The sequence below is a fragment of the Ixodes scapularis genome, unplaced genomic scaffold (assembly GCF_016920785.2).
Source record: "Ixodes scapularis isolate PalLabHiFi unplaced genomic scaffold, ASM1692078v2 PGA_scaffold1__304_contigs__length_218370807, whole genome shotgun sequence".
In the NCBI taxonomy this organism is placed as follows: Eukaryota; Metazoa; Arthropoda; class Arachnida; order Ixodida; family Ixodidae; genus Ixodes; species Ixodes scapularis.
Genome location: NW_024609846.1, coordinates 207,953,278 through 207,981,096, shown reverse-complemented (window position 1 = coordinate 207,981,096; position 27,819 = coordinate 207,953,278). Strand labels below are relative to the sequence as shown.

Here is a 27,819-nt window from a genome sequence, read left to right as displayed (position 1 = left end):
CTGGCTCCCACCTGGCGGCGAATGAGCAAATTATTCACATTGGCGTCGGCCGAGGCTGGGAGGGCTTAGCATAATCTTCGGACTACGAACTCTTTAGGGAAGTTTTTTTTCTATCGCTTTTAATCGTGAAGAACCATGGCCGATGACAATGTATGTATTCTGATAAAAGTGTATGAGAGATCAAATTTTCTGTCAACGTCCTTAGTTTAGCGAAAACGGAGCTGTGACATGAGAATGCTTAAGTGTTTTGTTAGGCTTACGCCTGTCAGCCCCCGTAACCATGGTCCGTGGAGATCGGGCATTGATCATGTTTTAATGTTCAAGTCTTGAGAGAAGTGTCTGCGTATATATATATATATATTTAATATATGCACGTAATACTAGCTTTTGCTATGTTGCGTTGTGTAGGAGATTGCAAGCCGGAGTCCGTGAAAGAAAATAGCAACATTCACCGGAGGTGTGCGCGTTGCCAAGCCGGCAGTTCCGTACGGTTTGCCGGCTTTTGAAAGCGCATCCAGCGTTGGTCGAAGAGCGCTGATCGCTGCTTGGCTTTGTTTTTCTTGTAGGGCGACAGCAACAAAGAACGGAGTCGGAACGACAGCGTCGGCGACCAAGTGAGTCCTCTTGACAAGCAGTCGCGCTGCATTTTGCTGAATAATGCGCCGTGCCGCTTGTTGTCGCGATTCCTTCAGACTTCGAACGCGAGATTGTCGCGTTTGAATTGTGCTCTAACTACGTGCGCTAAATCTGCAGAACCGTAAGGCAGAACTGAAGAGAATTTCTGCCTTTTTGCTTTTGTTTGGTAGCCCTTTACCATCGCGAGGCGGTTAGTACTTTTGGAAAGAAGGCCCTGCAGTACGATCGGTTCCAGAAAGAAAGTTTTCAAATTGGGTTCCTCGCGGGATAGGCAGAGGCCTGTTGGAAGGGACCGGATACATCAATTTGTGAATGTTTTGGGCTAAATTTTTTCAAAGAGGTGGCTGAAGAGCGTGCATTAAGGATATAAAAATTTCACTGAACAAACTTACCCGAATAAAAAGTTAGGAACGAAAATCGTGGAATCCTTTCCTACGGCGACCGTGTAATGAAAAAGGGTGGTGTGCCAATGTACTATCGGCACATCACCAGATACCACGCCAAATTGTTTTCGAGCGAGATGCACAAACAAATCTTTTCCGGAACGCAAATTGATGACTTTCCAATTGAAGCACAATTATTCTCTGGCCAAGCATTCCAAAAAGGGCAGCAATCTGTCTGTCTTCTCACCTCAACATCTTTTCTGTCAGTGTGCTATCGGCACACCACCGTTCAGTGGATAGCAAGCTATTGTAGTGAGTGCGCAGGCGAGCTGGTGGAAATTGACCATTCTGATGTTAGCCTGAGACTGAGGCAGGAAAAGAGGAAGTTTCAAAGTAGAAGAAAAAGGAACAGTCGATGATACGTCTCTCCAGAAGAAAAAGGAACAGTCGAGGATACGAGACGTATCCTCGACTGTTCCTTTTTCTTCTACTTTGAAACTTCCTCTTTTCCTGCCTCAGTCTCAGGCTAACATCAGAATGATAGCAAGTTAATTTCTTTTCAGGCGAGATGCACAAGCAAACCTCTTTCCAGAACGCTAATTTATGTTTTAGCTTTCCAACCGATTCGTCTTTACTCGCTAAGCTAAGCATTCTTTTCCCGAAAAAGGGCAGCGTCCTGTCTGGTCTCCTAGTTTCTACAAGTATTCCGCCAACCTTCTTGTTTACGGATGTGACGTCACGGAGCGTGAAGAAGTCACTCACGCTCTGAGAAAAACTCGGTGCACAAAGAGCGCGTTCGGGCGTCGATCTCCAGCGGCACTCCTGTCCGTTTCTTGAACTGAGCACCAAACTCGTGCGCTCCAGAGCATGAACTTAATGCGCTCACTGAGTCGCTTAGATCTTCTAAAATGGTGCTTATACATAGCTCGCAAGCGTCTTTTTGCTGGGTATCAACGGTAATTTCTACTTACTGGTTTCCTCGAACTATGACTTCTGCGGTGCGAGAGTAACACGGCAAACGGAACTCTTGCGGTGCATGAAATACTGGCATGGCCACGAGTGCGTCACATACAAGCTGTGTATACGGGACGCGGTTGAGGAAATTGGGCAGCTCGGGAATTCAGTTCGAGAACTGGTGGTGTGCAGCAAATTGCTCCCCTCCTATTGTTCCCTTGCTCTGCGGGAATGGCTGGCAAGGAGCGAGGTTGGTAACTGCTGGGTAGGCAGCCACACTTTCGGCACACTATCGAGGCACAAACTTGGCTATAGGTAGGTTTAGAGTTACTGGTATAAATTCTGCAACAAGTTTGTGTCTTCAAAAACTTTTTGGACAGTCTTTAGACAATCTTCGTCAACTGCCCGAAGTAAACAGCCACGTCGTTCCTGCTTGTCTGAGGTTGGCCCGGGGTTGGCGCGTCGCCTTTTTTAAAAACTGGAAAACCCTCTGTAGACCCATGTGCTGCTCCGAGCGTGGAAGCCCGCCCCGAGGCGTATCAATAGTTGTGGATTAAAATTGAAAGCACACACTCTGCATTTCGCGATCGCTTTTCAGGAAATCGCCCGACGTTGCTCGTTCGCCGGACAGAATGTGGTTCAATGAATGATCTGGTACGGAACTCGGCAAAATGACGCAGAAAGCTCGAGGCCGGTGATGCCTGGAGGGCTGGATTGTAACTGCTGAGCGTACTCATGCAAGGTTGAAATTTTCGCTCGTTCGTCGCGGTACGGCACGATGTGACAGGAAACGTCCCGGTCTCGCGAGGATTGCGCTCTAGGATCTGGAACAGCTTTCCGTCGCAGTTTAGAGGCTGGTAAGAACACGGTTACCAAGCTTTGGCCGCCTCCGAAAGTGGCCGTTGCCAGGGCGTTGCGAAAACGTAGAGCACACGGCGGCGTTGACCCTGTGGACGGGCGTCTGGTGCAGGACGAGGAGCGTGCCCACAGCCCGGACATCCACTTCGAGCCCGTGGTAAAGCTGCCGCTGTGCGAGGTGAAGACGCTCGAGGAGGACGAAGAGGTGCTGCTCAAGTTGTGAGTGCTCTCGCAGGGGTGGCCTCGCAGCCCGGCCTTTCTCGTACTCTCTTCCTTGCCTAGTATGTTGCGTGTCCTAGCCTAGGACACGCAACATACTAGGTGGCGCAAGCCGCCACCCGATACAAGTACCCTGCTTCAATCGTTCATCCGGTCTTGAATGGTTTTTCCCGCCGTCTCTCGTTTCGCGCTCTCGTCCTCTCGTTGTCTCGCGTCTTTTCAAAACTTTTTCAACGATAGACGCGGGTGTCTGCGGACACTCCTACACTAGCGTGCTGGATACCAGCCATGTCATCATGCTGTGAAATGAAACCAAGTTTTTGCGTCCCTGCCTGCCAGTCGCCGTGGTCACGCGACGTCGAGTGTTGCTGTCGCCGCGTCGCTGCAGATATGGTGCTTTCGAAACTGAAACGTAAGGATCGCCCTAATCTTCATCAACGTTCCTATTGTTTAATACGCTACTACAAAAATCCCTCTAGACCAAAGACTGCTGTGTTGAAGTACTGTTTACCTGGGTTTTTCTCGGCAAGCTTTCTTTCGAGGGGGACCCCGGTACGTGAAAAATCTTCCGCGAAAGGATGTCGGTGAAGGGAAGTAAGCTAAAGCAAAGAAGGCAATGTCTCTTACGCTGAACTCGCACAGCGCGCATGTTTGTCTCGAGTTCAGTCGTTGCACAAAGCGCTCCAAGAACCTTTTGACTTTGGCTTGTAATGTCTTGCATCGATGTGCTCAGGTTTTTTTTTTTTTTTTCTGTGTGTTTAGCTTATACCTTGCCAGCCGCCCTGGCAAGCACGTGCGGCTGGGCTGTTTGTTGTCGTGTGCTCGACAATTACATTTTGTGTACAAGTTTGTCAACCATTTGGCGACGGAGCGGAGTGGCATGGTTTCGATCGAACAGCTATCTCCGCTCGCGTGAAAATTTTGCGTTACACTGCTGTGGTCACGTGTATCAGCAGTCAGAGACTGCTTGTATTTATTATATAACTAGTCAACCTAATGCTGTGATATTTAATACTAAGCTGGTCATTTTAAAAAAAAGTATTAATAGATGCAGTTTGGGATTCTTATTTACCTATGGCAGGTACCTATATATGTATCATTTTACTGAAGCATTGCAATGTTTCATGTCATTGGCATTTCAGTTACATGTTGAAAGACCCTTAGGTGGCCTAATATGTTTATAATATGTTTACTGCGGCGGGCAAAGTGTCCTTCGTTTGTCCAGCACTTGAAACAAATATTTTTATTTTTCTAAGAATATCTGCTCTAAAGTCCACTTTTGCTGCTCCAAAACACTGTTTTGGCTGCTCCGAAAGGTGCTCCAAAACGGCTTGGGCCAATCACATCACTGCGCCCCCATCGATGACCAAAACCAAGGAACGCCATTGGACGAAAAGAAGAGCTGACTCAACAGCTGTTTTGGTCACCCTCGGGGCCTGGGGCCTCGGCTCCGGGGGCAACAAAAACAGTCAATAAGTCAGCTCTCCTTTTTGCCTAATAGCGTATGAGCTTTGTTTGGACATTGTGACCATGCAAGGTCATGGTGTGTCATGGTATGTTCATAGGTGGCTGCAAAGTCTATAGAAAAGATAGGAAAGAGAAAAGGATTTTGTTTTTGTTTGTTATGTTGGTTGGTGACGACCTTGGTTTCAAAGGTGTATATAAGAGGTTTACTGAATAAACTTATTAGCTGAGTTTGAGCCGTCGTTTGACCTTTTTCTTTGTCTCTTGTACTTTTGGTTGTTCCAAGGTTTTTTGCACACCCAGTCTCGGGTGTTTTAACATAGTGGTAAATAATCCAAGCAGCATGCGCCACATGTTGTATCTATAAGATCTGTAATAACCTCTTCTCAGGCATTTATATACTTGGCTTAGGTTGGGAAGAGATTCTACAATACACTCAACCCAAGCCAAGTAAATAGTTTTGAGAAAACTAATGCGAAAGAGAAACAATGCCATAGTCGAGTTGCGGTAGTTTTGCTGAGACGCTAATTCGGTTAGTGAAACTGCAAAAACGCTCCTCGAATGCCTCGGGGTAAGCTGAAAAGGGAGGCAGTTGTGCAAAACTTATTCAGAGAAACTACGGTGGTGTTTTTATATAGAATAGGGCAGATTGGGGTGGTACCTCTTTAAAGCTTATATCGTATTTACGTTAGTGACAACAGAACTGAATAGACCCTATTCATTATCAGTGCCATCTCTTGGCAGCCGCATGCACTGTCAGAGGATCGGCGCCATCTTTGAGGCTTTTCTACCGTCCCAGTCTACGCGATGCGTGGCCAGGACATCGCTGCCTGCTGCAATTGGCCAGCGGCACAGAGCTGGCCAATCGCAGCCCGCGGCGAAGTCCCGGTTCGCCGTGTAATTAGGGCCCCAGCAGTACGGACCTTACTCTCCCCGCAAAGCATTCGTCGTGCATTCTTGTTTTCGAGAATATTGATAGTGTGAGAGCCATTCAGAAATAAGCTAGGAATATTATCAAACTAAAGTCTATCTGCAGTGATTATACCAACAATTTGCTTTTACTAAAACAAAGGTTCACTTCCAACAACAAAGCAGGCGCACATTTGTTCGATAATCATATGTTAACTTGCCAGACCAGCAGACGATGCCTGTTTGCACAAGGGGATATGTGTCATGTTTAGCAGGGCTATCATTCAATGTGCAAGTTTAGTTTTTAATCGGCATTTTCAGTGGCAGAGTGGAGAATGTAAGCTGTACCCGTGTGCCTTGGACTGCATGTGCAGACCGGATATGGATACTTTTATGATGGGTTCCCCGAATGTCTAACTTTGGTTCACCATTATCTTAATATTAAGAATATTGTGGGTATTACCGTAATATCCCGGAAGGTACATAACCCCCAAAAGATAACCCACCCCCTATTTTTGGCTTGATTTGCCATTTTCTTTTAAACACCGAAAGATAGCCCACTCCTTGTAATCATAGTGTTCGGATCAATGATGACCTTGGCGTAAATGCGGCTAGTTAGCTAGGGCAAGATATTGCCGCGCGCCAAGTAGGCACCGCGGCCGTAGCACAACGGTTATCGCGCTTACCTCCCACGCGAAGGGCCAGGGTTCGATTCCTGGCTGCGGCTACGCATTTTTGTTTACACTGTAATGTGATGTCCTAGTGAATTCGAGAACCGTCTAGCTGATTCGAGGTTAGAATGTTCTCCGCGTCGAACCTTCTACATCGAACGCTCCAGAAGCCAACGCGTGTACAAAAGCGGCTCCGCCTGGCAAGCAGGATTCAGTCTCGCCCCAGCGTTCGACTCTGCTGCCACGCCGACTTCGACGCCCGCGACGCTCTATTATTATCTTTCGTACTCTTTTATTTTTGGCACAAGTTCGCCACATTAAACGTTTATTTCTTCCTGTTTATTTGTTATTTTTGGTCACTACCCGTGACATTTTGGTGGAGGTGCGGGGTACCGCATGCCCGTGCAGCGTTCCCCTCCAAGGGACCGCAGTGCAAGTCCGATTCCCGGCTCGGTGAGAAGACCACTCACCGCAGAACCTGAAATTCGGACCAGCCGCCGCACCAGGGGAGAGGATCCTGAGTACGGTTTGCTCCTGGACAAGCCCAAGCCGCAGAAGACGACGATGGCCAACCAGTCGCAAGCCCCCGCCGCTTCTCCCGTCGTCTACATGCCCGTTGCACCGCGGACGGCTGCCCCCTTCCACGGTGAACTCTACGAAGACGTCGAAGACTGGATTGACCAGTATGAACGCGTTGCCCGCCACAATGGCTGGACCGACGAGCAACGCCTGCACAACGTCTACTTCTCGCTTGAGGGAACCGCCAAGCACTGGTACGAGAACCATGAGTCCTCTTTGACGTCGTGGGACATCTTCAAGACCGACCTGAAGGCTACGTTCGTCAACCACCACCGCCGAGAGAGAGCCGAGGACCTACTGCGAACCAGGACCCAGGGCCCCAATGAAAGCGTCACGAGCTTTGTGGAAGACGTGCTCCGCCTGAGCTCCCGCGCCGATCCTCAGGCCACCGAGGGAAAGAAGCTGCGCATTTTGATGCGGGGCGTGAAGGACGACATCTTCGGAGGCCTCGTCCGCAACCCGCCGGCAACCGTCGACGCCTTCGTCAGCGAGGCGACAAACATCGAGCGCGCGCTTCCCACTACCAGCGGCAGCCAAGCGTCACTGCAACCGCGCTCCTTAGCGGTGAAAACGTGCCTGGTACGGACATCCGCGAAATTATCCGGGAAGTTGTCCGGGAGGAACTGCGAAGGTTGCTGCCAACCACCAGCCGTCCGCCAACCATTTCCATCGCCGAGGCTGTCCGAGAAGAAGTGCATCGCGCGCTCCAACCAGAGGTTCCCGTCACCAGGGTGGCACCGGAGGAACCAACGTTGAGCTACGCCGCCATGGCCCGACGACCGCCACAAGCTTCCCGCCAAGCCACGGCGCCACCCCGAAGAGACGCCCCAACGCCGCAGTACCCCCGACGGCAGGAAGATCAGGCGCACGTTCCCCCAGAGCGACCTGCGCCGAGGAAGACAGACGTCTGGAGGACGGCCGACCGACGCCCGCTGTGTTACCACTGCGGGGAAGCTGACCATGTGTACCGCCGATGCCCATACCGACGACTCGGGCTGCGCGGATTCCACCCAATCGACCCGCGCCCCCGGTATGGTGAACGCCCTCGGGAGATCGACAAGTATCTGCGACGACCCCAGTCCCCCGAGCCTGCGTCACGCCGAGAGTTCCGGTCGCCGTCACCGCGACGTCCAGCTTCGCTGATGCACCGACCCCGACGTGAAAGCCTGTCACCCCTCGCTCCTCGCCGGGGAAACTAGGCGCGGCAACCCCTGGAGGTGGAGTTGCCGAAGACGACCGACGCCAAGATCCTCCACGAACGTCAGAGGGCCCCCACTCAAACGCTACCAGAAATCGAAACGACGCCCCTGCAACGGTGTCCAATAACCTAAACGTCGTCATCGACGGCCACGACGCATCAGCGCTCGTGGACACCGGAGCAGACTACTCAGTCTTGAGTGGGAGGCTCTCCCGCCGCCTTCGAAAAGTCACCACGCCGTGGGATGGACCACAAATACGAACCGCCGGAGGGCACCTCATCACACCAGTCGGGAGATGCACTGCTCGCGTCGAGATCCACGGTGAGACGTGCCCTGTTAAGTTCGTCGTTCTGCAAGACTGTTCAAGAGACGTTATCCTCCGAATGGACTTTCTCTGCGAGTATGGCGCCGTCATCGATCTCGGGGCAAACCAGCTGACGCTGCGAAAGCCTGTTTTACCGTCGGTGGAGACCAACACAACGTCAACCGCGATCCGAGTTATCGCCGACCATATGAACTTACCGCCGCGGTCGAGTGTTTTTGTCCCCGTCATAACCGACGCAGCCATGCACGGTGAAGCTCTTCTGGAAGGCAACGTCCAACTGCTCCTTGTGAAAGGAATTGGCGTCGCACGAGGCGTAACGGATCTCCAAGAAGGACGTACAACTGTTCTTGTAACGAACTTCCGAGAGGAGCCGCAGCACCTAACGAAGGGTACCACTGTGGGCCACATTGAGGAGCTTCAGGCGCCAGTCGTGGTCACCGCAATCTCCATAGAAACCTCGTCGTCACAGCAGAACAGCACGCCGCCGCCGCTCGACATCGACCCCGAGCTCCCAGCTACGAAGCGCCGGCAACTGGTTGATCTCCTTGCCGAATACAGCGACTGTTTTGCCACGACATCGAAGATTCGCCAAACACCAATGGCGAAACATCGCATTGTTACCGACGACGACGCACTTCCTGTCCACCAGTCGCCGTATCGAGTCTCCTTAAAGGAAAGGAAAGTGATTCAAGATCAAGTCCAGGAGATGCTCGACGACGACATCATTCAACCCTCAAGAAGCCCATGGGCGTCCCCAGTCGTCCTTGTAAAGAAGAAGGACGGAACCCTGCGGTTCTGCGTGGACCATCGTCGACTGAACGCTGTGACGAAGAAGGACGTCTATCCGCTCCCCCGCGTCGACGATACGTTAGACCGACTGCGCCACTCCCGATATTTTTCGTCGATGGATCTGAAGAGTGGCTACTGGCAGATTGAAGTCGATGAACGCGACCGGGAGAAAACTGCCTTCGTCACTCCCGACGGACTGTACGAATTCAAAGTGATGCCGTTCGGGCTTTGTACTGCGCCCGCCACCGTCCAGCGTGTCATGGACACCGTGCTGGCAGGTCTGAAATGGCAGAGCTGCCTCGTCTACCTCGACGACGTCGTGGTATTTTCACGAGATTTCGACGAGCACCTGAAACGACTTCGAGCCGTGCTTCAAGCCATCAAGACTGCCGGCCTGTCACTCAAGCCAACAAAGTGTCGATTCGCCTATGGTGAACTTAAGTTCCTTGGCCACGTCGTGAGCAACAAAGGTGTTCTCCCTGACTCTGAGAAGACCCGCGCCGTGGCTGCATTTACGCCGCCGTCTGACAAGAAGGCCGTGAGAAGATTCCTCGGACTTTGTGCCTACTACAGACGATTTGTTCGGGACTTCGCCAAGCTGTCCGCACCTCTGACGCACCTCACGAAGGACGCCGTAAAGTTCGAATGGACAAACGAACACCAGCAATCATTCGATGAGCTGAAACGAAGACTCCAGACGCCCCCGATTCTTGGCCATTTCGACCAGTTCGCTGATACAGAGATCCACACGGACGCCAGTAACACCGGACTTGGCACAGTGCTAGTTCAAAGGCAGGACGGGGCAGAGCGAGTCATCGCATACGCGAGTCGGACGCTGTCTAAGGCGGAGAGGAACTACTCTACAACTGAAAAGGAGTGCCTTGCTGTCGTCTGGGCAATAACAAAGTTTCGCCCATATCTGTATGGAAGTCCTTTTCGCGTGGTCACGGACCACCACTCGCTCTGCTGGCTCGCGAATCTGAAAGACCCCTCCGGACGCCTCGCCCGGTGGAGCCTACGACTGCAGGAGTTCGACATGACCGTTGTGTACAAGTCCGGCCGGAAGCATCATGACGCCGACTGCCTGTCAAGAGCTCCTGTCGAGGCCGGTCCTGCCTGTATCGAAGACGACGACGATGAGTGTTTCCTCGGCGCTTTGGACGTCAGCGACATGGCAGCACTCCAACTAGACGACCCTGAACTGCGAGCGCTCATCGATCACTTAGAGGGACAAGCGAGTTCGGTTCCCCGTGCTTTCTTAAGAATCCTGCATACATTTTCCATGCGGCGAGGGGTGCTGTACAAGGAGAACTTCGTCAACAACAACACAGCATGGCTGTTGGTTGTTCCTGCCAGCCTTCGAGACGAAATATTCCAAGGATGCCATGACGACCCAACGGCTGGACACCTTGGCTACAGCAGGACGCTCGCCAGGATTCGAGAAAAGTACTACTGGCCGAGGCTACCGAAGACCGTTCACCTATACATTCGATCATGCCACGAGTGTCAGCGACGCAAGAAACCGCCAACGAAGCCGTCAGGACTTCTGCATCCGATATCTCCCCCGTCTATGCCGTTCCAGCAGATCGGAATGGATTTACTTGGCCCTTTGCCATCGTCAACGTCGGGAAACCGCTGGATTATCGTCGCCACCGATTATCTCACACGGTACGCCGAGACGAAAGCCCTTCCAGCAGGCACGGCTGTTGAAGTCGCCAAGTTTTTCATTGAGTCCATTGTCCTCCGGCACGGCGCCCCTGAAGTCCTGATCACAGACCGTGGATCTTCGTTCATGGCCCAGCTGACTCAAGAGATCCTTCGTCTCAGTGGCACCGGCCATCGTCGAACCACTGCATACCACCCACAGACCAACGGACTGACCGAGCGACTCAACAAGACAATCGCCGATATGATCTTTATGTACGTCGACGTAGAACACAAGACGTGGGACGAGGTGTTGCCCTACGTCACGTTCGCCTACAATACGGCGGTTCAGGAGACCACTGGATTCACCCCTTTCCAGCTGGTACATGGTCGGAAGGTCACGACCATGCTGGACGCAATGCTGCCCCATGAGCCATCTGTAAATGAGAGCGACGACGCCCAGGCGGTTGCTCAACGCGCCGAAGAAGCCCGCCAGCTCGCTCGACTCATGATTCAAGACCAGCAACGCGTCGACACGGGCCGCTACAACCTTCGTCGCAGGGACGTTCACTTCCAGCCCGGAGACAGGGTGTGGGTGTGGACGCCCATCCGTCGCCGCGGCCTCAGTGAGAAACTGCTGAAACGGTACTTTGGACTATACAAGGTACTTCGTCGCCTCGGCGAGCTGAACTACGAGGTGATTCCTGACGGAACAAGAACATCATCACGCCGCCCACCACGACCTGAAGTCGTCCACGTCGTGCGCCTGAAGCCTTACTACGCTCGATAGGACTGTGGATCTTATGTGTTTCAAATGACTCTTTAGTTTGCCGTTCTCTTTATGTGCTTTGTTTTGTGTTGCATCGAGGCGATGCACTTTTTAAGGGGGGGAGTAATGCCGCGCACCAAGTAGGCACCGCGGCTGTAGCACAACGGTTATCGCGCTTACCTCCCACGCGAAGGGCCAGGGTTCGATTCCTGGCCGCGGCTACGGATTTTTGTTTACACTGTAATGTGATGTCCTAGTGAATTCGAGAACCGTCTAGCTGATTCGAGGTTAGAATGTTCTCCGCGTCGAACCTTCTACATCGAACGCTCCAGAAGCCAACGCGTGTACAAAAGCGGCTCCGCCTGGCAAGCAGGATTCAGTCTCGCCCCAGCGTTCGACTCTGCTGCCACGCCGACTTCGACGCCCGCGACGCTCTATTATTATCTTTCGTACTCTTTTATTTTTGGCACAAGTTCGCCACATTAAACGTTTATTTCTTCCTGTTTGTTATTTTTGGTCACTACCCGTGACAATATAAGCTAACATTGCTGACTGGGAAGTAGTCATTTTTGCTTCATTGTGCCTTGCCGCGATAACAAGTTTGGCTGAAAAACGTTGTAAAAATTGTGTCTTTTCAACGTCATTGATTGTACATCAAAAGATAGCCCGCTCCTTATTTTCACTTCGATTTGCTCTAATTTTAAAGGGGTGCGAAGTTGAAACTTGAAATATCCCTGGAACACTTTGAAATGGATGAAAGGTGATCCATGATATTTGTAAACGATAATGACACGCTTGTATTATCAGCGGATGGCCATATTTTTCGTTCCAACCAACAAATTCTTGCGGGCGCTTCAAAATCAGCCATCGAGGCAGCGCGATGCGTCTTCGGATATTTACCCGTGACGTCACGTGCGCAACGTCACGGGCCCATAAATGACCAAAGGTACTGTAATTACGATCGTTGTCTCTAGGTGGCGCCAGCTTTATTATCAACACGTTACAATCCTGCCAAGTTGGAATATCTGAGGTATGGCGTACTAGAACTGAGAGGTGTGCCAAGTGCCGCTCAATCCCGGGTGCCCCCTCATCAAACACGCCGCTCCATGGCGCTGCCACTGATGGGCCCGTGACATCAGACATTCCAACGAAACTCAGCCCCCAACTACCGGGCGGTATTGGGAAGTCGTTTTTATTAGGTTTAAAACTGCTTTTCTTGCGTTTACGGACAAAAGACTGGTGTTTGAGAGCTACTGTGAGAAAAGGGACCAGGTCTACACAAAGAGATGGGTGCTAAAATTTTTGCTTTCATACCCTTTTAAAGGCCGACGACCACATACGAGATTCTGCAAGGCAGAAGATCCTCCTCACCCTGGGGGAGGAGGAAACAGGCAGCGGTGGACAGCGTAGAAGGGGGGAGAGGAGGGAGCGGGGGAAAAGTGGAAAGCGCGAACTGGTCGTCTGTCTTTAAGGTGGGCTGTCTTGGGATATTGCGGTAGTCCATATTCATGAAATTAAACACATAAAATAAATTTGTATCTGTTTCCTCGGTGTAAGCATGTTTCCACAGGAAGGGGAGTCATTGATTAGCCACGGCAACTTTCGAAGGTTGACTTCCGCTCGAGTATGGCCACTTGTTAGAAGGAAACTGCAAGGAGGGCGAGTGTGCAGCCACTCATTTGGTCGTGGTAACGAGGAATGTAAGGCGTTCCTCGGAGACTCGTAACTAACGTTTCGGGTTCGATTAGCCCGACCCCGTTGCACTCGCCTCGTTTTGCGATGGCCTATTCGGTAGGTTGTCGAGGCATTGCCTCATGCCTGCAATTAGCCGGGTTCGAAGGGGACCCTGTCCGGGTACCGTGGGTCGAATTCAGGAGCCCTCGCGTGCCCTGCAGGCGGGGCAAGCTGTACCGGTATGACACGTCGGGCGAGCCGGCCGAGTGGAAGGAGCGGGGCACCGGGGAGGTGAAGATCCTGCGCAACGAGGAGGGCTGCTGCCGCATCCTCATGCGCAGGGACAAGACCTTCAAGATCTGCGCCAACCACAAGGGTGGGTGCTCTCCCCCAGGATGTGGGGCGGGCTGGGAAAGGCGTCCAAATGTCCCCCCTCTGGCCGCGGCCGGCGGTGACAGTCTTTGTCGGATGCGTCTAGAGCAAGAGGCCTCGATGATACGCCGCGGCGTAAAAGCGCACTTGGCCGGCTAGCCGGAAGCAACATTTGGGCAAAGACTGGGTGGAAGAGAGCGCCGCCAGAGCAGATGAAGAGCTGGGTGGCGCTTGGATCGTGCCTCGATTCGTTTGCGCACCCCATCCTTTGCGGTGCATCCTACGCATGGTCTTGGCCGAGAAGCTGCTTCTAGAAAGACGGCCCCGCAAAATCAACTTTGCAGCCAGCCAACTCTCGGGTGACTGCGATTTTCAAAACTCGGAAATGGCTCCTGTTTTGAACGCGGATTCGCACGCTCCTTTTCAATGCTCTATTTTTTCGCTGAAGGCTCGAACCAAGTAGAGTAAGAAGCATTTCAGGCTCTAATAACCTAGACACACGTAAATGCCTAGCCCGTCCCACTCGAAGAAGTGCAAGGTGCGCCTCTTTGTCTGGAGACCCTAGTGGAGCCCTGGACATAGGGCTGGCTCTTGAATCAGACGCGCAAAACTCGGAAAGTGCCCACAGTTTGCCAGAGTGCCCATGCGTGTGCCGCAGTCACCGAGAGCATGGAGCTGAAGCCCAGCCACGGCAGCGACCGGGCTTGGATCTGGAGCACGCCCGCCGACTTCGCCGACGAGGAGCCCAAGGCGGAGCTGCTGGCGCTGCGCTTCGCCAACACAGAGAGTGAGTGTGCCCCTGCCCTCCAGTCTGCCTTTTGCCGCCTGTCGTCTCGCAAGGGCGTGACGCTTGCGTGTCGTGGGCGGCCGGACGTCGAGACCAAAGTGCGGTGGTGGTGAGCACACCGGTAGAGACTCGTTCCACGCCTTCGGAAAACGTGCCAAGTATGGTCAAACCTCTCTCTCTTCAGGGAGTCGACTCAGGGAAAGGTTGCGATTAAAGGGACACTGCAAGGAAATTCTAGCACCTATTTTATTGTCTAAATGTCAACCACGTTCTAACCACACCACGGAGGCACCCAATTTTTCCCTCAAAAAGACACCACAACGTTATTTAAAAGGAATAAACCTAATGTAGCTATGTCACTCTGAACTTGGAAGCAGTGCCGCTCCGCGGAAGTGTGGCGGCAAACTGCGTGCGCGAGCCCTGTCGAACCTGGTTGAAACCGCATTTCCCTTCTCTCCCGCGCATATTCAACTCCTGTGGGGAGCGGGGAGGGGCAGCTGAAACGGCCAGGTTGTATTTAGGGTGACCACCCGTCCCGCAACTCACGGGACTGTCCCGCATTGAGGGCTTGTGTCCCGCGTTCCGCAAGAAATATCAAAATCTTCAAAATGTCCCGCATTTTTTACTGTCGTAAAATTCACTCAGCAACTCATGGTGCTGCTGAGCAACGGGGCGCGGGGAAGCGCGGAGGTTGCTGGTAATTGTGTGGATCGCAATGGTACGCCATTTTCTATCCAAGCATTGCGGGAAGCGACCGTCGTTTTGGCAGAAGAACCGACGCGTATGCTCCGTTGTGCCTCTCCCCTTGGTGCCAAAATATTGTAAGAATAATTGCTTTATTTAAATATTGGATACTGTTAATATTTTCAAATTGCTGTGTTACTGCGAAAGGGTTGCTCTGGATTTTTGTTTTTAGTGAAGACTGCCACACAAAACAAACAAGCCTGCAACTCACGACGGTCGAAAAAGAACATAATGTTAAAATTTTGTGTTGGACCATGTTGACAAAAGCAAGCGTTGACAGGAAATAATAACCCGAAAAAGATTTACTGTTTCTTATTTTTATTTGATGCATTGAGTTCTGCTGCAGTTGTTTTTTATGCTTTCAACTTCGACAGATCTAGTAACATATTTGCAGTGATGTGATTGCTGCGCCAATTGCGCCAAACTGCGCCAAGGGGCTAACCCTGCTACATCCTGCTACATTTCGCCAAAATATGGGTAATCTGCGCCAAGCCTGCGCCAAAGGACCAGTGTTGGTCGCATTTCAAAACCGAAACTAAACTGAGTATCGTAACTGAGTATGCGTGAGCTAGGTGGCGCAAGCGGCCGCCCGACACAACGTACTCTGCATCAATCGTGACATTTTAACCCTGGAGCCGGGGAAAAGAAGGGACGTAGGACAGGCAAAAAACTCCAATCTCAGTATTGAACCAGCTTGCCTGCACTCTTGCTTTAGTTACATCAATCGCCCATCCGGTCTCGCATGGTTTTTTCCGCCGTCTCTTCTTTCAGGCTCTCGTCGTCTCGTGAATGTCGTCTCGCTTTTTGTTTTATTTATTTATTTATTTTTTATTTTTACAACGATAGATGGCGGGCGTGCGCGGACGCTCCGACGCTAACGTGCTGGGTACCTGCCATGCAATCACACTGACACGAAATTAAGTTTTTGCGCGGCAGGAGTTACTTTTTGAGCTGAAGCACTCGCTTCTGCAAGCAACGGCCGTGGGAAAACTATATTTGGTCCTGCTTGCCAGTCCGCACGTCGCTAGAGAGATGGAGCTTCCTAAACTGAAACATAAGGACCGCCGCATATTCATCAACATTTCTGTTCTTGTTTAAAACATACGCTACTACAAAAAATCCCTAAATAGTTCGAAGACTGCTGTGTTTAAGTATTGATTACTTAGGTTTCTCTTGGTTGGCTTTCTTTCGAGGGGGACCCCGGTTCATGAAAAATCTTTCGCGCAAGAAAGTTTGTGAAGAGAAGTGAGCTAAAGCAAATAATGCAATATCTGCACGCTGAACCCGCACAGCGCAGTTGTTTGTCTCGAGTTCAGTCGTTGCACAAAGCTCGAAGAACGTTTTGACCCTGACTCGCAATGTCCTGCATCGATGCGCTCAGATTCTTTTTTTGTATGTTTAGCTTGTACCTCGCCTGCCGGCCTTGCAAGCACGCGCCGCTGAACTATTCTTTGTCGCATGCTGGGCAGTTACATTTGACATACATTTTTGGAGACCAGTTGGCGACGGAGCGGAGTGGCATGGTTTCGGTTTCGATCGAACAGCCGTCTCTGCTCGCGCGACGAAGCATGTGCAGCTGCAAGCCTGCCGAGTTGCCCTGACGTGCATGCAAACATGATTGCACGACAGAGGCACCCCGGGACGCTTGCAATCCACTGTTTTACGTTTACTTTTGACGAAAGTCTGGCACGTCGGAAATCAATAAAAACGGTGGGAAGCGGTTTTTCAAAATGTTTCGGCAACGCCTAAAGCACTGTACACTTGTGGGGTGTCTCAATGTTTCTTTGAAGACGTTAAAAGTGGACATTCATTACTAGCCTAAGCCAAAGCAAAGCTTGCAGCAGCTTTGCCGAAAGTTTTTGAAAAGCAAAAATACCCACTAGTCGTACAGCACCTTTTTCTTGTGTGCAATCTCGTATTGCGCTGCAGTGGCTATGAGTTTCATCAGTCGGGGACTGCTTCCATTTATTATATTATATCACTACTAAACTTAATGCTGGGATATTTACTACTAAGCTGGTCATTTTGAAATAATTTTTAATATGTGAAATTTAGTTTTCAAATAAATTTGAATATGTGGAGTTTGGTTCTTATCTGTCTATTGTGGGTACATATAAAGGTATCATTTAACTGAAGCATTGCAAAATCTGTCATGTCATTGACATTTCATTTACATCTTGAAAGACTCCTAGGTGGTCGAACTTGACTATAATTCGTTTATTTCAGCGAGCAAAGTGCCCTTCGTTTGTCCAGCACGTTAAACGAATATTTTTTATTTTTCTAAGAATATCTGCTCCGAAAGCCATTTTTGGTGCTCCGAAACACTGCTTTGGCTGCTCCAAAAGCCACTTTTGCTGCTCCAAAACACTGTTTTGGTTGCTCCAAAAGGTGCTCCAAAACGGCTTAGGCCAATCACATCACTGTATTTGGCATAAAAGAAATATCACTGGGAGTGAAAATTATTCGAGCCTAATTGCTGCAATACAATTTGCAGGTGTATAAACAGCACAGGATATTGGATATGTTAACAGAGCCTCGGTTCGTGGTGTGCGCATTCATAAATTTCCTCTAAGACCCCCCCCCCCCCCCGCGTGTCCCGCATTTCGCTAGCAGGAAGGTGGTCACCCTAGTTGTAATGTGTTGATGCCACCAAGTGGCGGAGCTCACAACCACGCCAATGATTTCCTTTATGGCCAAGGCTACATGGAACCCCGCCGTTTCTGTTGCCCGTCCCCGCTTCCCCCGCAAGAGTTGAATAGACGCTGGAAAGAAGGAAAATCCGGTTAGGCCAAGTTGACAGGGCTTGCGCATGCAGCTTGCCACCGTACTTACGCAGAGCGGCGCTGCTTTCAGTTTGGAGTGACATATCTACATTAGGTTTATTTCTTTTCAATAATGTTTTGTTGTCTTTTCGAGCAAAGGTATCTTCCGAGGTGTGGCCAGAATAATTGACATTTAGACAATACAATAAGTGCAAGAATCTTGTTATAGCATCCCTTGACTGTGCCTTCGCGGGAGCTTAGCGAGTTTCAGAACGGCCTTTGCGTCCCTTTGTCAGAGCTCGACTGCCCCGTCTCGTGCAGATGCGCAGAAGTTCAAGGAGAAGTTTGAGGAGGCCAAGCAGGTGGTGCCACGCCAGAAGAAGGACCCCGGTGAGTCCTACGTCTGCACCTTCTCAATGCTGCCATCGCACGCTTTGCCGGCGTTGACCGGGGACGGGTTGGCGCGTTGGGAAGAAGTAATAAGAAAGACCTCCGAGCGTCACCGTAGTGTCGCCTGGAAGTGGGGATGCGCTCTACCAATTTACCCCACGGCTGTGGTGGCAGCCATTGCAGCAGCGTCCATTTCGTCCGCGTGAAATAGATTACTCTTTACCCAGAAAATTGATGATAGTTCCCCCTTTCCGTAATACCCCGTGAGATAGCCCACCCCAAATCGTTAGCAAATCATACTAAGATAAGGCGTGGGTATCTAGCTTTTGGTGTGTCATAAGAAAAAGTTGAAAATATGCTAGTTTTAGATTATGTGACCCTCGAAACTTGTGGTCGCAAGTAAGACGACTGTCCTTCCTTGTCGGCAATGTTCGCTTAACTTCCGCCATGATTAAGTAACACCTTTTTCGCCAAGGTCACCACTGGCCAGGGCCCTGCAATTACTGGAAGCAAGCTATGTTTCAATGGTTCTGAAAAAAAAGCAGCAAATTGTGTTAAAAGTAGGGAGCGGGCTACCTTTCGGGGGTGGAGAATCTCGGGATATTATGGTATGCCTTACGAGGATGCGTGCTCCGTTTTTTAAGAGTCATTCTAGGAGTCGTACATAGTGAGGGTTCTGCCTTTTCCAAGTTTAATTCTTAGTAAAATCAGCGTGTTTTCTGTAGTTCCTTTTTTTTATTTGAACTTTGTGGAGTCTTCTGGAGAGGCTGGTGTAGAGATAGGCAGTCAGCAAATTTATTGACCTACAATTCTAATAGACAGCGCAGGAGCTGAGCCTTCGTAGGTATTAACGTTAAATCCACAGTAAAACTAGCCTCGTGTATGTTTGCATAGGCCAGCCTAATAAAAGGCCCTTTCAATTGTCTCCCACTCCACATTCCTTCCATGCGAAATCAGTAGCTTTTTGAGTGACGTACACATCATGTAATCACAATGGGGTATCCCGCAACTTCCAGTCTATTTGGTGATCAGCAGATCAGCGAATTTGATCTCATAACCCTTCTCCACTTGGCCGAGGTCTGTTTTGAATATAAATTTTGCAAAATCCGACTCTGACCCTGCTCAGATTGTATGCCATCGCACAGATACTTAGTTTCTAGAACGGTGTGCTGGGTCCTCGTACGGGCATTCTTCAGAAAGTAAAATTTGATAGTATTTCTCGTTGATATACTCGTTGATAGAGATTCCTGGTGTTGGAAGACCTCGAGCTTGAGCTGGAAACCGTTGGTGTCCGGGGGTACCGCCACGAGTTTCCCTTTCCTTTCTTAATTCTGTGTTACGGTCACTACGTTCGGCAACTCGCCCTTTGGTGGCGAATGGCTCCAAAGTTGCTCCAAAATGATAACTGGGTCATTCCACGCCAAACCGCACGACGAGGTGGCTCGACCTCCTCCGATCTTCACCGAAAAAATCACAGTGGTAGTCAATTACCCCGTAAGTAATCGGACAAAATATTTCTTCTAAATATTTGTTTGTTTTGCGGCGGCCATTTTTTAAACTTTGAGAAAAGTGCCTTTACTGTAGGACATTTCAACATTTGTGTAATTAAGTCGAAATACGACAAAATTATTATGATATCGGAAGAAGACTCGCAATATAATGCTTCTTATGTACTTTTATTATCATAATAAAATAAAATATTTTTAAATAGTTTTAGGCCTAAGAAAGCTAACACACATCATGCCATATTCATTGAATTGTTAAATCAACTTGAATCCTAGACACTGATTTGAAACTTTTTTCTGAACAACAGCTTCTATTTTGATTTGTTAAAAAATTACTACATCTTAGAAACTATTATTTTTTATTTTAAAAATTTATGAATTACGTCAGTTTTTGTAAATTAGCAATTTTTGGAGTAATAAAAAAGAATGTTACTTCCAGTTTTGAACAAAACATATATATCAAAATATAGCCCCAAGCTTCTATAATGAAATATCAAAAATTTAGAAATGTACTTTTTTTTTAAATTTAAGAAATATTTTTTTCTTTCGGACAATAAGACGTAATCTGGCGTGAAGCTTTTGAGCAGGCTAGTTGCATGGTAGAACAAAAAACGCGCGAACGCATTTCAAGCGGTGAAGACGATAATACTACAGATCATAGCTAGCACCCTTTAAGAGTTATTTTATTGATCTTTAGAACACTAACAGTGATGCGTTACAATAATAAAACCTTTACTGTTCATTTTCAATGGGCGCTCAGTAAAGCAGACGGAGGATCCGATGGGAGCGCCAGCTGGTATGCCGCGATCACATTAATAAGTGAAACGAAACCGAAACTAAACTTGTGAAAATTCCTTAGAATGACATAATTGGTCTTAACAGCCCCAAAGCTAATAGAATATAAAAAAAATGTTCCCAGACTTTATTTAAATTGATGCACGCCACGAGTAACAAAGACTTGCAGGCGGAGGAATTTGTCGACATGATGGTGCTGGTCGACGGAGCCAAAGTTGCGCGTTTATCTCCGTAGTGCCGTCCTTCCTGCACAGCATGCTGATCCTGCTCGTCACGTGACTGAATTCGGCGCTTAGCGGCGCCACGCGTTCGAGGCGTACAGCGCGCTCAAAAGCAGTGGTACGTACGTCGGGGCGCGTGCAACGTCTACTTTAATGCACGGCACTTGATACGGGCCCTCACGTGATCGGATCTCGGCGAATAGCGGCGCGGCGGGTCGTGGAAAGCAGACGCGCAACTCTGGCTCCCGTAGGGAGCCTATACGGGAACTCTAGGGACAAAGAGGAAGAACAGGAGAATACAGTGCGCGACTTGTTGAGAACACAAGTTGCGCACTAAGTTGTCCTGCTGCTCCTCTTTGTCCCCATTTACAAGCGCTATCATATCGACAGATATTTATTATCAACTCGCCCAACAATCAGCACGGACGATTTGTTTAGGTAAAGGGCGAGCTAAGGTGTTAGCAGACAGCTGGAGCTTTTGTAGGTCCACTAAAAATTCAGGCTTATTTATAGCGGTCTTGCCATTAGGAAAAGGAATTCTCTATGTTTGCACTTCTCCCATCTCGTGACCAGTCGGCTACAAAAAACTTATTTATTCCTCAAATAGCCCAAAGGGCTCCGCTCTCTCGCAAGGGTTCCTACCTGGTCTTTTCTTCTTTTTCTTTTTGTAATTGACTTGCTATGCATCGTACAAAGAAGTGAGTCACTTGCTGAAGATCCCGGGAATATTTGTGACACGGTCTCCTTACCCATAGGGTGGAATCAAGGAATCTGAGTTTATTCTAAAAAAAAAAAAAATATATCAATTTCTTTCGACAAAAAGTTTCGAAGATGTACGCACGTATGCAGTATTCTAAGACAACTAAAATAATTTTTATGTGGTCAATAAAGCTTTTTTTAGTTTCATATGATAGGGTGTGTTATTTGAATGTATTAAAATGTCAAAGTATTTAAGGGCTTACTTTATGTCGACTAGTTTATAAATGGAAGAAAAAAAGAAAAGGTTCCAATGTAAGGTTGTGAGGCACTTAGGCTTTGAGCGACGCGCCAGACTCCTTAGGAAAGAGAACACAGGGTTCGAACCCTCGGTTTTGCGCTCAGGAGGCCGTAATTCTTTACCTGATTTTGTTTTTGCATGTACGGCTCAGATTGCAAGTGTTAGGCGTTCAGTCTCTCCATCACTGTAAACCTTTAGTAATAACGTTGAAGTGCGTGGGCCGCTCAATATTCACCGCCAGCCGATCGGTCTCCGCCTCGCCCACTCTCTCGAGAAGTCACACGATCAGGCCAAGTTGGTTAAGCATTTTACTTTAGCTCTCAGGCTGGCCCGGGCGTCCCCAATGTTCCGTAGTGGAATCGTCCGCGGTGGGGTTTTTGAAGCAGGCCCCGGTAGGTTCTGTTGCTCTGGTCTTTTCGTATTGCTCGGCTGCATGCTGTCTTCCGACGCCTTCGATCTTCTGCCGCGCACCGCCTTCTCGCGCCTGCTGCACCGCCTCCGTTGGTCTCGTGTATCTTTTTGAGACTTTGTTTTTCTTTTTTCCACAATTGTCATAAACTTTCTATGTTGTAGGTTACTTCTCGTTTCTTTCTCCTTCAGGTATTTATCAACATTAACACATGCCACGATCTTCAGTGACTCGGGACTTATATTTTGTTGACTAAATATTTTAGTTTGTTTTTCGCTGATGACATCACCCCTGCTTTCACTTCTGCTAGGGAGATCGGGATGAAAGCGTGGAATCCCCTTGTTCCGGGAAGGCCTTTCGCATGTTGGTAGCGGCTTGCGAGCTTCTCTCGTTCAGCGTTGATTTTGTCCTTAGATACCCATATGGGTTTTACACTGCAAAGGCTTCGCACAGCCCATTCGTACAAATCTCGGGGCGTGCAGATCTGGTCATCGAAGGGGCGTTGGAGGCTTGCTTTGGCAGCCAGTCTCTTTAAGGTTCCTCCTACCCCATCACATGGACCTTTTCCGTGTGATGTGGCAAAGAAATGCCACACTGCTTCAAGGCCAAAATCTTCATGGTGGAAGCAAAGATTGCTGAAATTTTTCTTATTCTTGTACTGTGCAGCTGCACCATCTGTGAAGCAATGAATTTTCGTTAGTTTTTTCTGAGTGCATTGGAAAAGCTCAATCACCCTCCTTTGAAACAAATGCACGGCTGCATTATCGTGTGTTAGGTCATCAGAAATTATTGTGAAAGTTTGGTGCTGAATTTCCTTTTCGCCTTGCGCCCGGTAATATACAACGACGGGGTGAATGGTCGCTTGCGTCTCACTCCAGTAGAAGGACTGGGGAGAGTCTTGCACAAGAAAGTTGTTATTTTCAGCAAAATCCATTAGAAAGATGGCTTCATTTTCGAGTATAGTGTCCTTTAACTTCCGTAAAAAACTTGACTGTTCTTTGGCAACGAAGTGATGCGGCTTCAGAGACAACAGCTGACTGGCGAGGTGGTCCACAAACTCTTCAGACGGAAGCTCCACCGTTTCAAGTGTAGCGCGGTTTCCGGAGATCCACCTTTTGAATTTTACGGTGCCGGCGGCTTGCAGTCTACGAAGGTTGTCGCCCAATGATGTTCTAAGTCCTTCCAGACCTGGACAGGAAAGGCATCTGCCAAACATGCAGTCTTCATTCTCTATACTGCATACAGCAGAACGTAGTAGCTCCTTGTAGTTGACGTTTACTCCTGCAGCGTGTAGCAGGAGCTTTATGTTCTGGCGATAGGAGCAGACGCAAACTGTGTGCGTGCCGGGTGCTCCTGCTAACACACATTACCGTGGTCGGGACGAGGCGAAGGTGGAAATTTGCACTGTGCGTCTGGGCATTGGCTTTTCCATTGAAGAAAAGCCTCCTTCAGATTAATTAGCATTAACCGTTTTTGTTTTCTGCAAATGACGTCTTTTTTTCCTGGCATGCAGTAGCTTACTGCGTCGTCCTCATAAAACTTTCTAATGGAGATCTTGATGCTCTCCAGAAGATGCGGTGCGTTTTTGGCGTCCGGTTGAGAAAGTACTCCGCCATTCTTTCGGAGCTCCCTAGCTTTGCGCACCATCCATTTTGTTGCACCAAAAAAATCGGCCACTTGCAACATACTTCATGACGCCGGTGCTAACGTAAAAAAAAACATTTTTTTAGCCCTTGAGGTTTCATTCCTCAATTTTTGTTTCAACTCGCAGAGAAGACCTAGGTAGTCGTCCGCGAGGGTCTCAGCGCAAGTTGTACTTGGGACACGAATGCTTAAGCTTCTGTGCAGCTTTGCAGAAAAAGTGTTTTGCATGCTTTTTAGCTTTTCCCTAGCGTAGCCTTGCCGTTGTTTGTAGGACCTCTTCAGGGTAACTTTGGCTTCCTCTACGGCAGACAATGAAGCATTCAAGGATTCAAAGATCGCATAGGGCTCAGGTGACGTTCCATCTGTAGAAAAGTTCCCCTCGTGTTCACTCAACTGACCTGGTGACAGCTGTGCACTTGCAGCCTAAATGTTCTTGATTTCGTCGTGCACACGTATGTTGCCTTTTACGCATAGGTAGTTTCCAACTATTAGCTTCAAGTAGTGAACTGTGGATGCAACTTTTGAGGTGATCACCTTCGTTCCGCAACAAAGGTTCTTGTGTAGACGAAACGGATCCGCACACCTCTTGGACCGTGGCATCTTGCTAAAATGAGGATAAGTTTTCTTTCACTTCACGGTGCTTCTGAATGATGCGTGTTTTCTTGCTCGCATTTCACTTTACACTGCTTCTGAAAGATGCGTGTTTCCTCGCTCACAATTGTATCAGACGTTAAAAAACTAATGTCGTCTGCTAAAAGTTTAGCTCGCCCTTTCGTAAACAGATTCCTCCGCTTGCAAGTCTTTGTTACTCATGGCGTGCATCAATTTAAATAAAGTCTGGGAACATTTTTCTTTATATTCTATTAGCTTTGGGACTGTTAAGACCAATTATGTAATTCTAAGGAATTTTAACAAGTTTAGTTTCGGTTTCGTTTCACTCATTAATGTGATTGCGGCATACCAGCTGGCGCTCCCATTGGATCCTCCGTCTGCTTTACTGAGCGCCCATTGAAAATGAACAGTAAAGGTTTTATTATTGTAACGCATCACTGTAAGTGTTCTAAAGATCAATAAAATAACTTGTAAAGGGTGCTCGCTACGATCCGTAGTATTATCGTCTTCACCACTTGAAATGCGTTCGCGCGTTTTTTGTTCTACCATGCAACTAGCCTGCTCAAAAGCGTCACGCCAGATTACGTCTTATTGTCCGAAAGAAAAAAATATTTCTTAAATTTAAAAAAAGGTACCTTTCTAAATTTTTGTTATTTCATTATAGAAGCTTGGAGCTATATTTTGATATATATGTTTTGTTCGAGACTGAGGGGTAACATTCTTTTTTATTACTTCAAAAATTGCCAATTTACAAAAACTGACGTAGTTCATATATTTTTAAAATAAAAACTAATAGTTTCTAAGATGTAGTAATTTTTTAGCAAATCAAAATAGAATCTGTTGTTCAGAAAAAAAAAGTTTCAAATCAGTGTCTAGGATTTAAGTTGATTTAATAATTCAATGAATATGGCATGATGTGTGTTAGCTTTCTTAGGCCTAAAACAATTTAAAAATATTTTATTTTATTATGATAATAAAATTACATAAGAAGCATTATATTGTAAGTCTTCTTCCGATATCATAATAATTTTGTTGTATTTCGACTTAATTACACAAATGTTGAAATGTCCTACAGTAAAGGCACTTTTCTCAAAGTTTAAAAAATGGCCGCCACAAAACAAACAAATATTTAGAAGAAATATTTTGTCCGGATACTTATGGGGCAATTGACTACCACTGTGATTTTTTCGGTGAAGATCTGAGGAGGTCGAGCCACCTCGTCGTGCGGTTTGGCGTGGAATGACCCAACTTTTCTTATACAAAGGTGCCCCAAGACAATGTTTTTCTTCCTCCTGCATGCCGTCGCGGTTTCGCTGCATTGCAGCATGTGAGCAATCTGCGTCGTAGCTGCCATTTACACCCTTGGTGCATTTTTTGGGTTTTATTGGTTGCTTTATTTTGTGGGTATATCAGTGGTCTGAGCAACTGGAGTCACGTGAAACGAAGTATCTTTCCAGACCAGTTTTGTTTGCGGACAGCCACGAGCCCATTGGGCCGCTCGGGTCTGAGGATTGCGCCAATCTTCGTCAAGGTCCAATTGAGATTCGGACAGAGTTCGTGGAACGTGACTTCCCTCTTTCGTCCGAGTCAATATGCGTCGTCACACCAAGAAAAAATTAAGTTTTGCACATTACTCGTGCGCTGCGTGGAGTAGTTCTTTGAAGGCTTGGCCGTCAAAGGAAAAACAAATGGTTTTGGCACTTCGTGCATGTCTCGATAAAATGACATAAGGCTAATCTAAGACGCACCTACATATATCTTAATTCACTGCACAAAGGGAAAAATAATGACGTTCTGCGAGGAGCCGGATCTTTTTTTACTACGGTTCTCGAGGAGAATACGAGTGTAGATCTGCAGTTAGACGAGCGCGTTACGATTAGGCCGTAACTTCCCGCTTGTGGTGCCGAAATCTAAACGAGATTGATAGAGGCACACGGAAACGCCCACCGTGCGTGGGTGCAGCATTGCACAACGACTCGCGTTCAATTTTGCGCTCTCAACCTTTATGACCGAAAGGTTTTTATGTTTAACTTGGCCCCAGTCACGCCAAACTCATTATAAAGCCTTTTACTGTAACGTCCATCACCACCCTAGTGCCACAATCGTGCAGAGTTTTGACTTACTGCAATGCTTAGTTTATTTATTTGGGTCAAAAGACTGTCTCCCTTTCTTGGTCGGACCTCGCCACGACGCGCACCGCCCGGTCGGGAAGTGCGGCAGACGGCTGGGGCGGTGCGCGGAAAAGCGCCGAGGTGACGAGCGAGACCCGTGTTGCAGAGGCGGATGCAGCGGCGGACAAGCTGGAGTCTCTGTCCATCGAGCCCCGGGACGAAGGGAGCAAGGAGTGAGCCCCGTCAGGGGAAGTGCCGGGACCACGCAGCCACGGCCCACCGGGAGATTGAGCGGGAGACTGCCGGCCGGGCCCTGGGGGCTGCCTCCCCCCCTTTTGTACATAGCCTCGCATGTGTTTGTATAGGCCGGCCTAATAAAGGGCCCCTCCAATTGTCTCTTGCGCTCCACGTTCCTCCTGCGCAAAATCGGTCTAAACCGAACAAACCTTTTTAATGCTGTGCGGGTTGCCAGCCACGATAGCCGGATGTGTTTTAGAGTTTGTTTCCAATCCTAGAGCATCACTTACTGTAAGGAAAGTACGATAATGCTGCCCTTGTCTTTATGAAAGGATGTGTCCATCGGTAAGAATTGAACTGCTCGCACCTCACTCGGTAATCAGACGCCTTACCCGCCGCACTAGCTGAGCGGCTTTGGTTATCAGGGTTACAGCTTTGGTTATCAGGCTTTGAGCAACGCGTTGCTCAAAACTTTGTTGCCATAATGGTGGGAGGAATCACACAATGATGGGACCACCATAAGTTACGTGATCATGTAATCACAATCGGGTATGTAATCGTGTAATTACGATAAGCTGCATGATCACGTTATCACTATTTGTGACTAGCTAGTTGCTGGCTCTCTCGCGGTGGAAACAAGATGCACTCTAGTCAGGGTCTGCCGATTTTCCTGCTCTGCAGGCACGGCGAAACTGCTCACAATTATGGTTCGCGAACAGCGAACCTTTCACACTTTGATGTAGTGCTACAGCCGGGATGGGATTATACCTTACTAGAGAGTTTTAGTATTGCGCAGAGAGGGAAGCGCTGTGCATTTGCGTTAAGAGTTGCGTGCTCTGTGCTGATCATGCATGTTGTCGTCGTGCACCAATCCAAAACTGAAATATTGGGCTCTGCGCACGCGCAGTGTGGAACACGGGGCACTCGGTGTTTGCGTTCGCTTGTATGCGCAATACTAAAACTCAACACTGTTTCACCGGTCTTTCAGCACCCACGAATCGCGCTGCAATGAGCAGACATGCAAGCGGGTAGGCGTTCCTGAGAACTGAAAAGGCCGAGATTGGCAAAACGACCGAACGTGAAAATCGCCGAAAATTAAAGCTTCTGGGAAGTTTTGTAATAAAAAAATCACAACGGAATGCATTTTTTGTATTTCGGGG

At 48.7% G+C, this 27,819-nt stretch overlaps 1 protein-coding gene across 1 annotated transcript; it reads left to right on the top strand.

Moving 5' to 3' along the window:
• The first annotated feature begins 1 nt into the window (after nt 1).
• LOC8051557 (ran-specific GTPase-activating protein) lies at nt 2-26,818 on the top strand. Its single transcript, XM_040208562.3, has 7 exons — nt 2-150; nt 567-614; nt 2,944-3,050; nt 13,295-13,449; nt 14,104-14,232; nt 18,060-18,128; nt 26,589-26,818. Exons 1-7 carry the CDS (start codon nt 136-138, stop codon nt 26,657-26,659), a joined length of 594 nt encoding a protein of 197 aa, XP_040064496.1. The 5' UTR covers nt 2-135; the 3' UTR covers nt 26,660-26,818.
• Nucleotides 26,819-27,819: the final 1,001 nt, after the last annotated feature.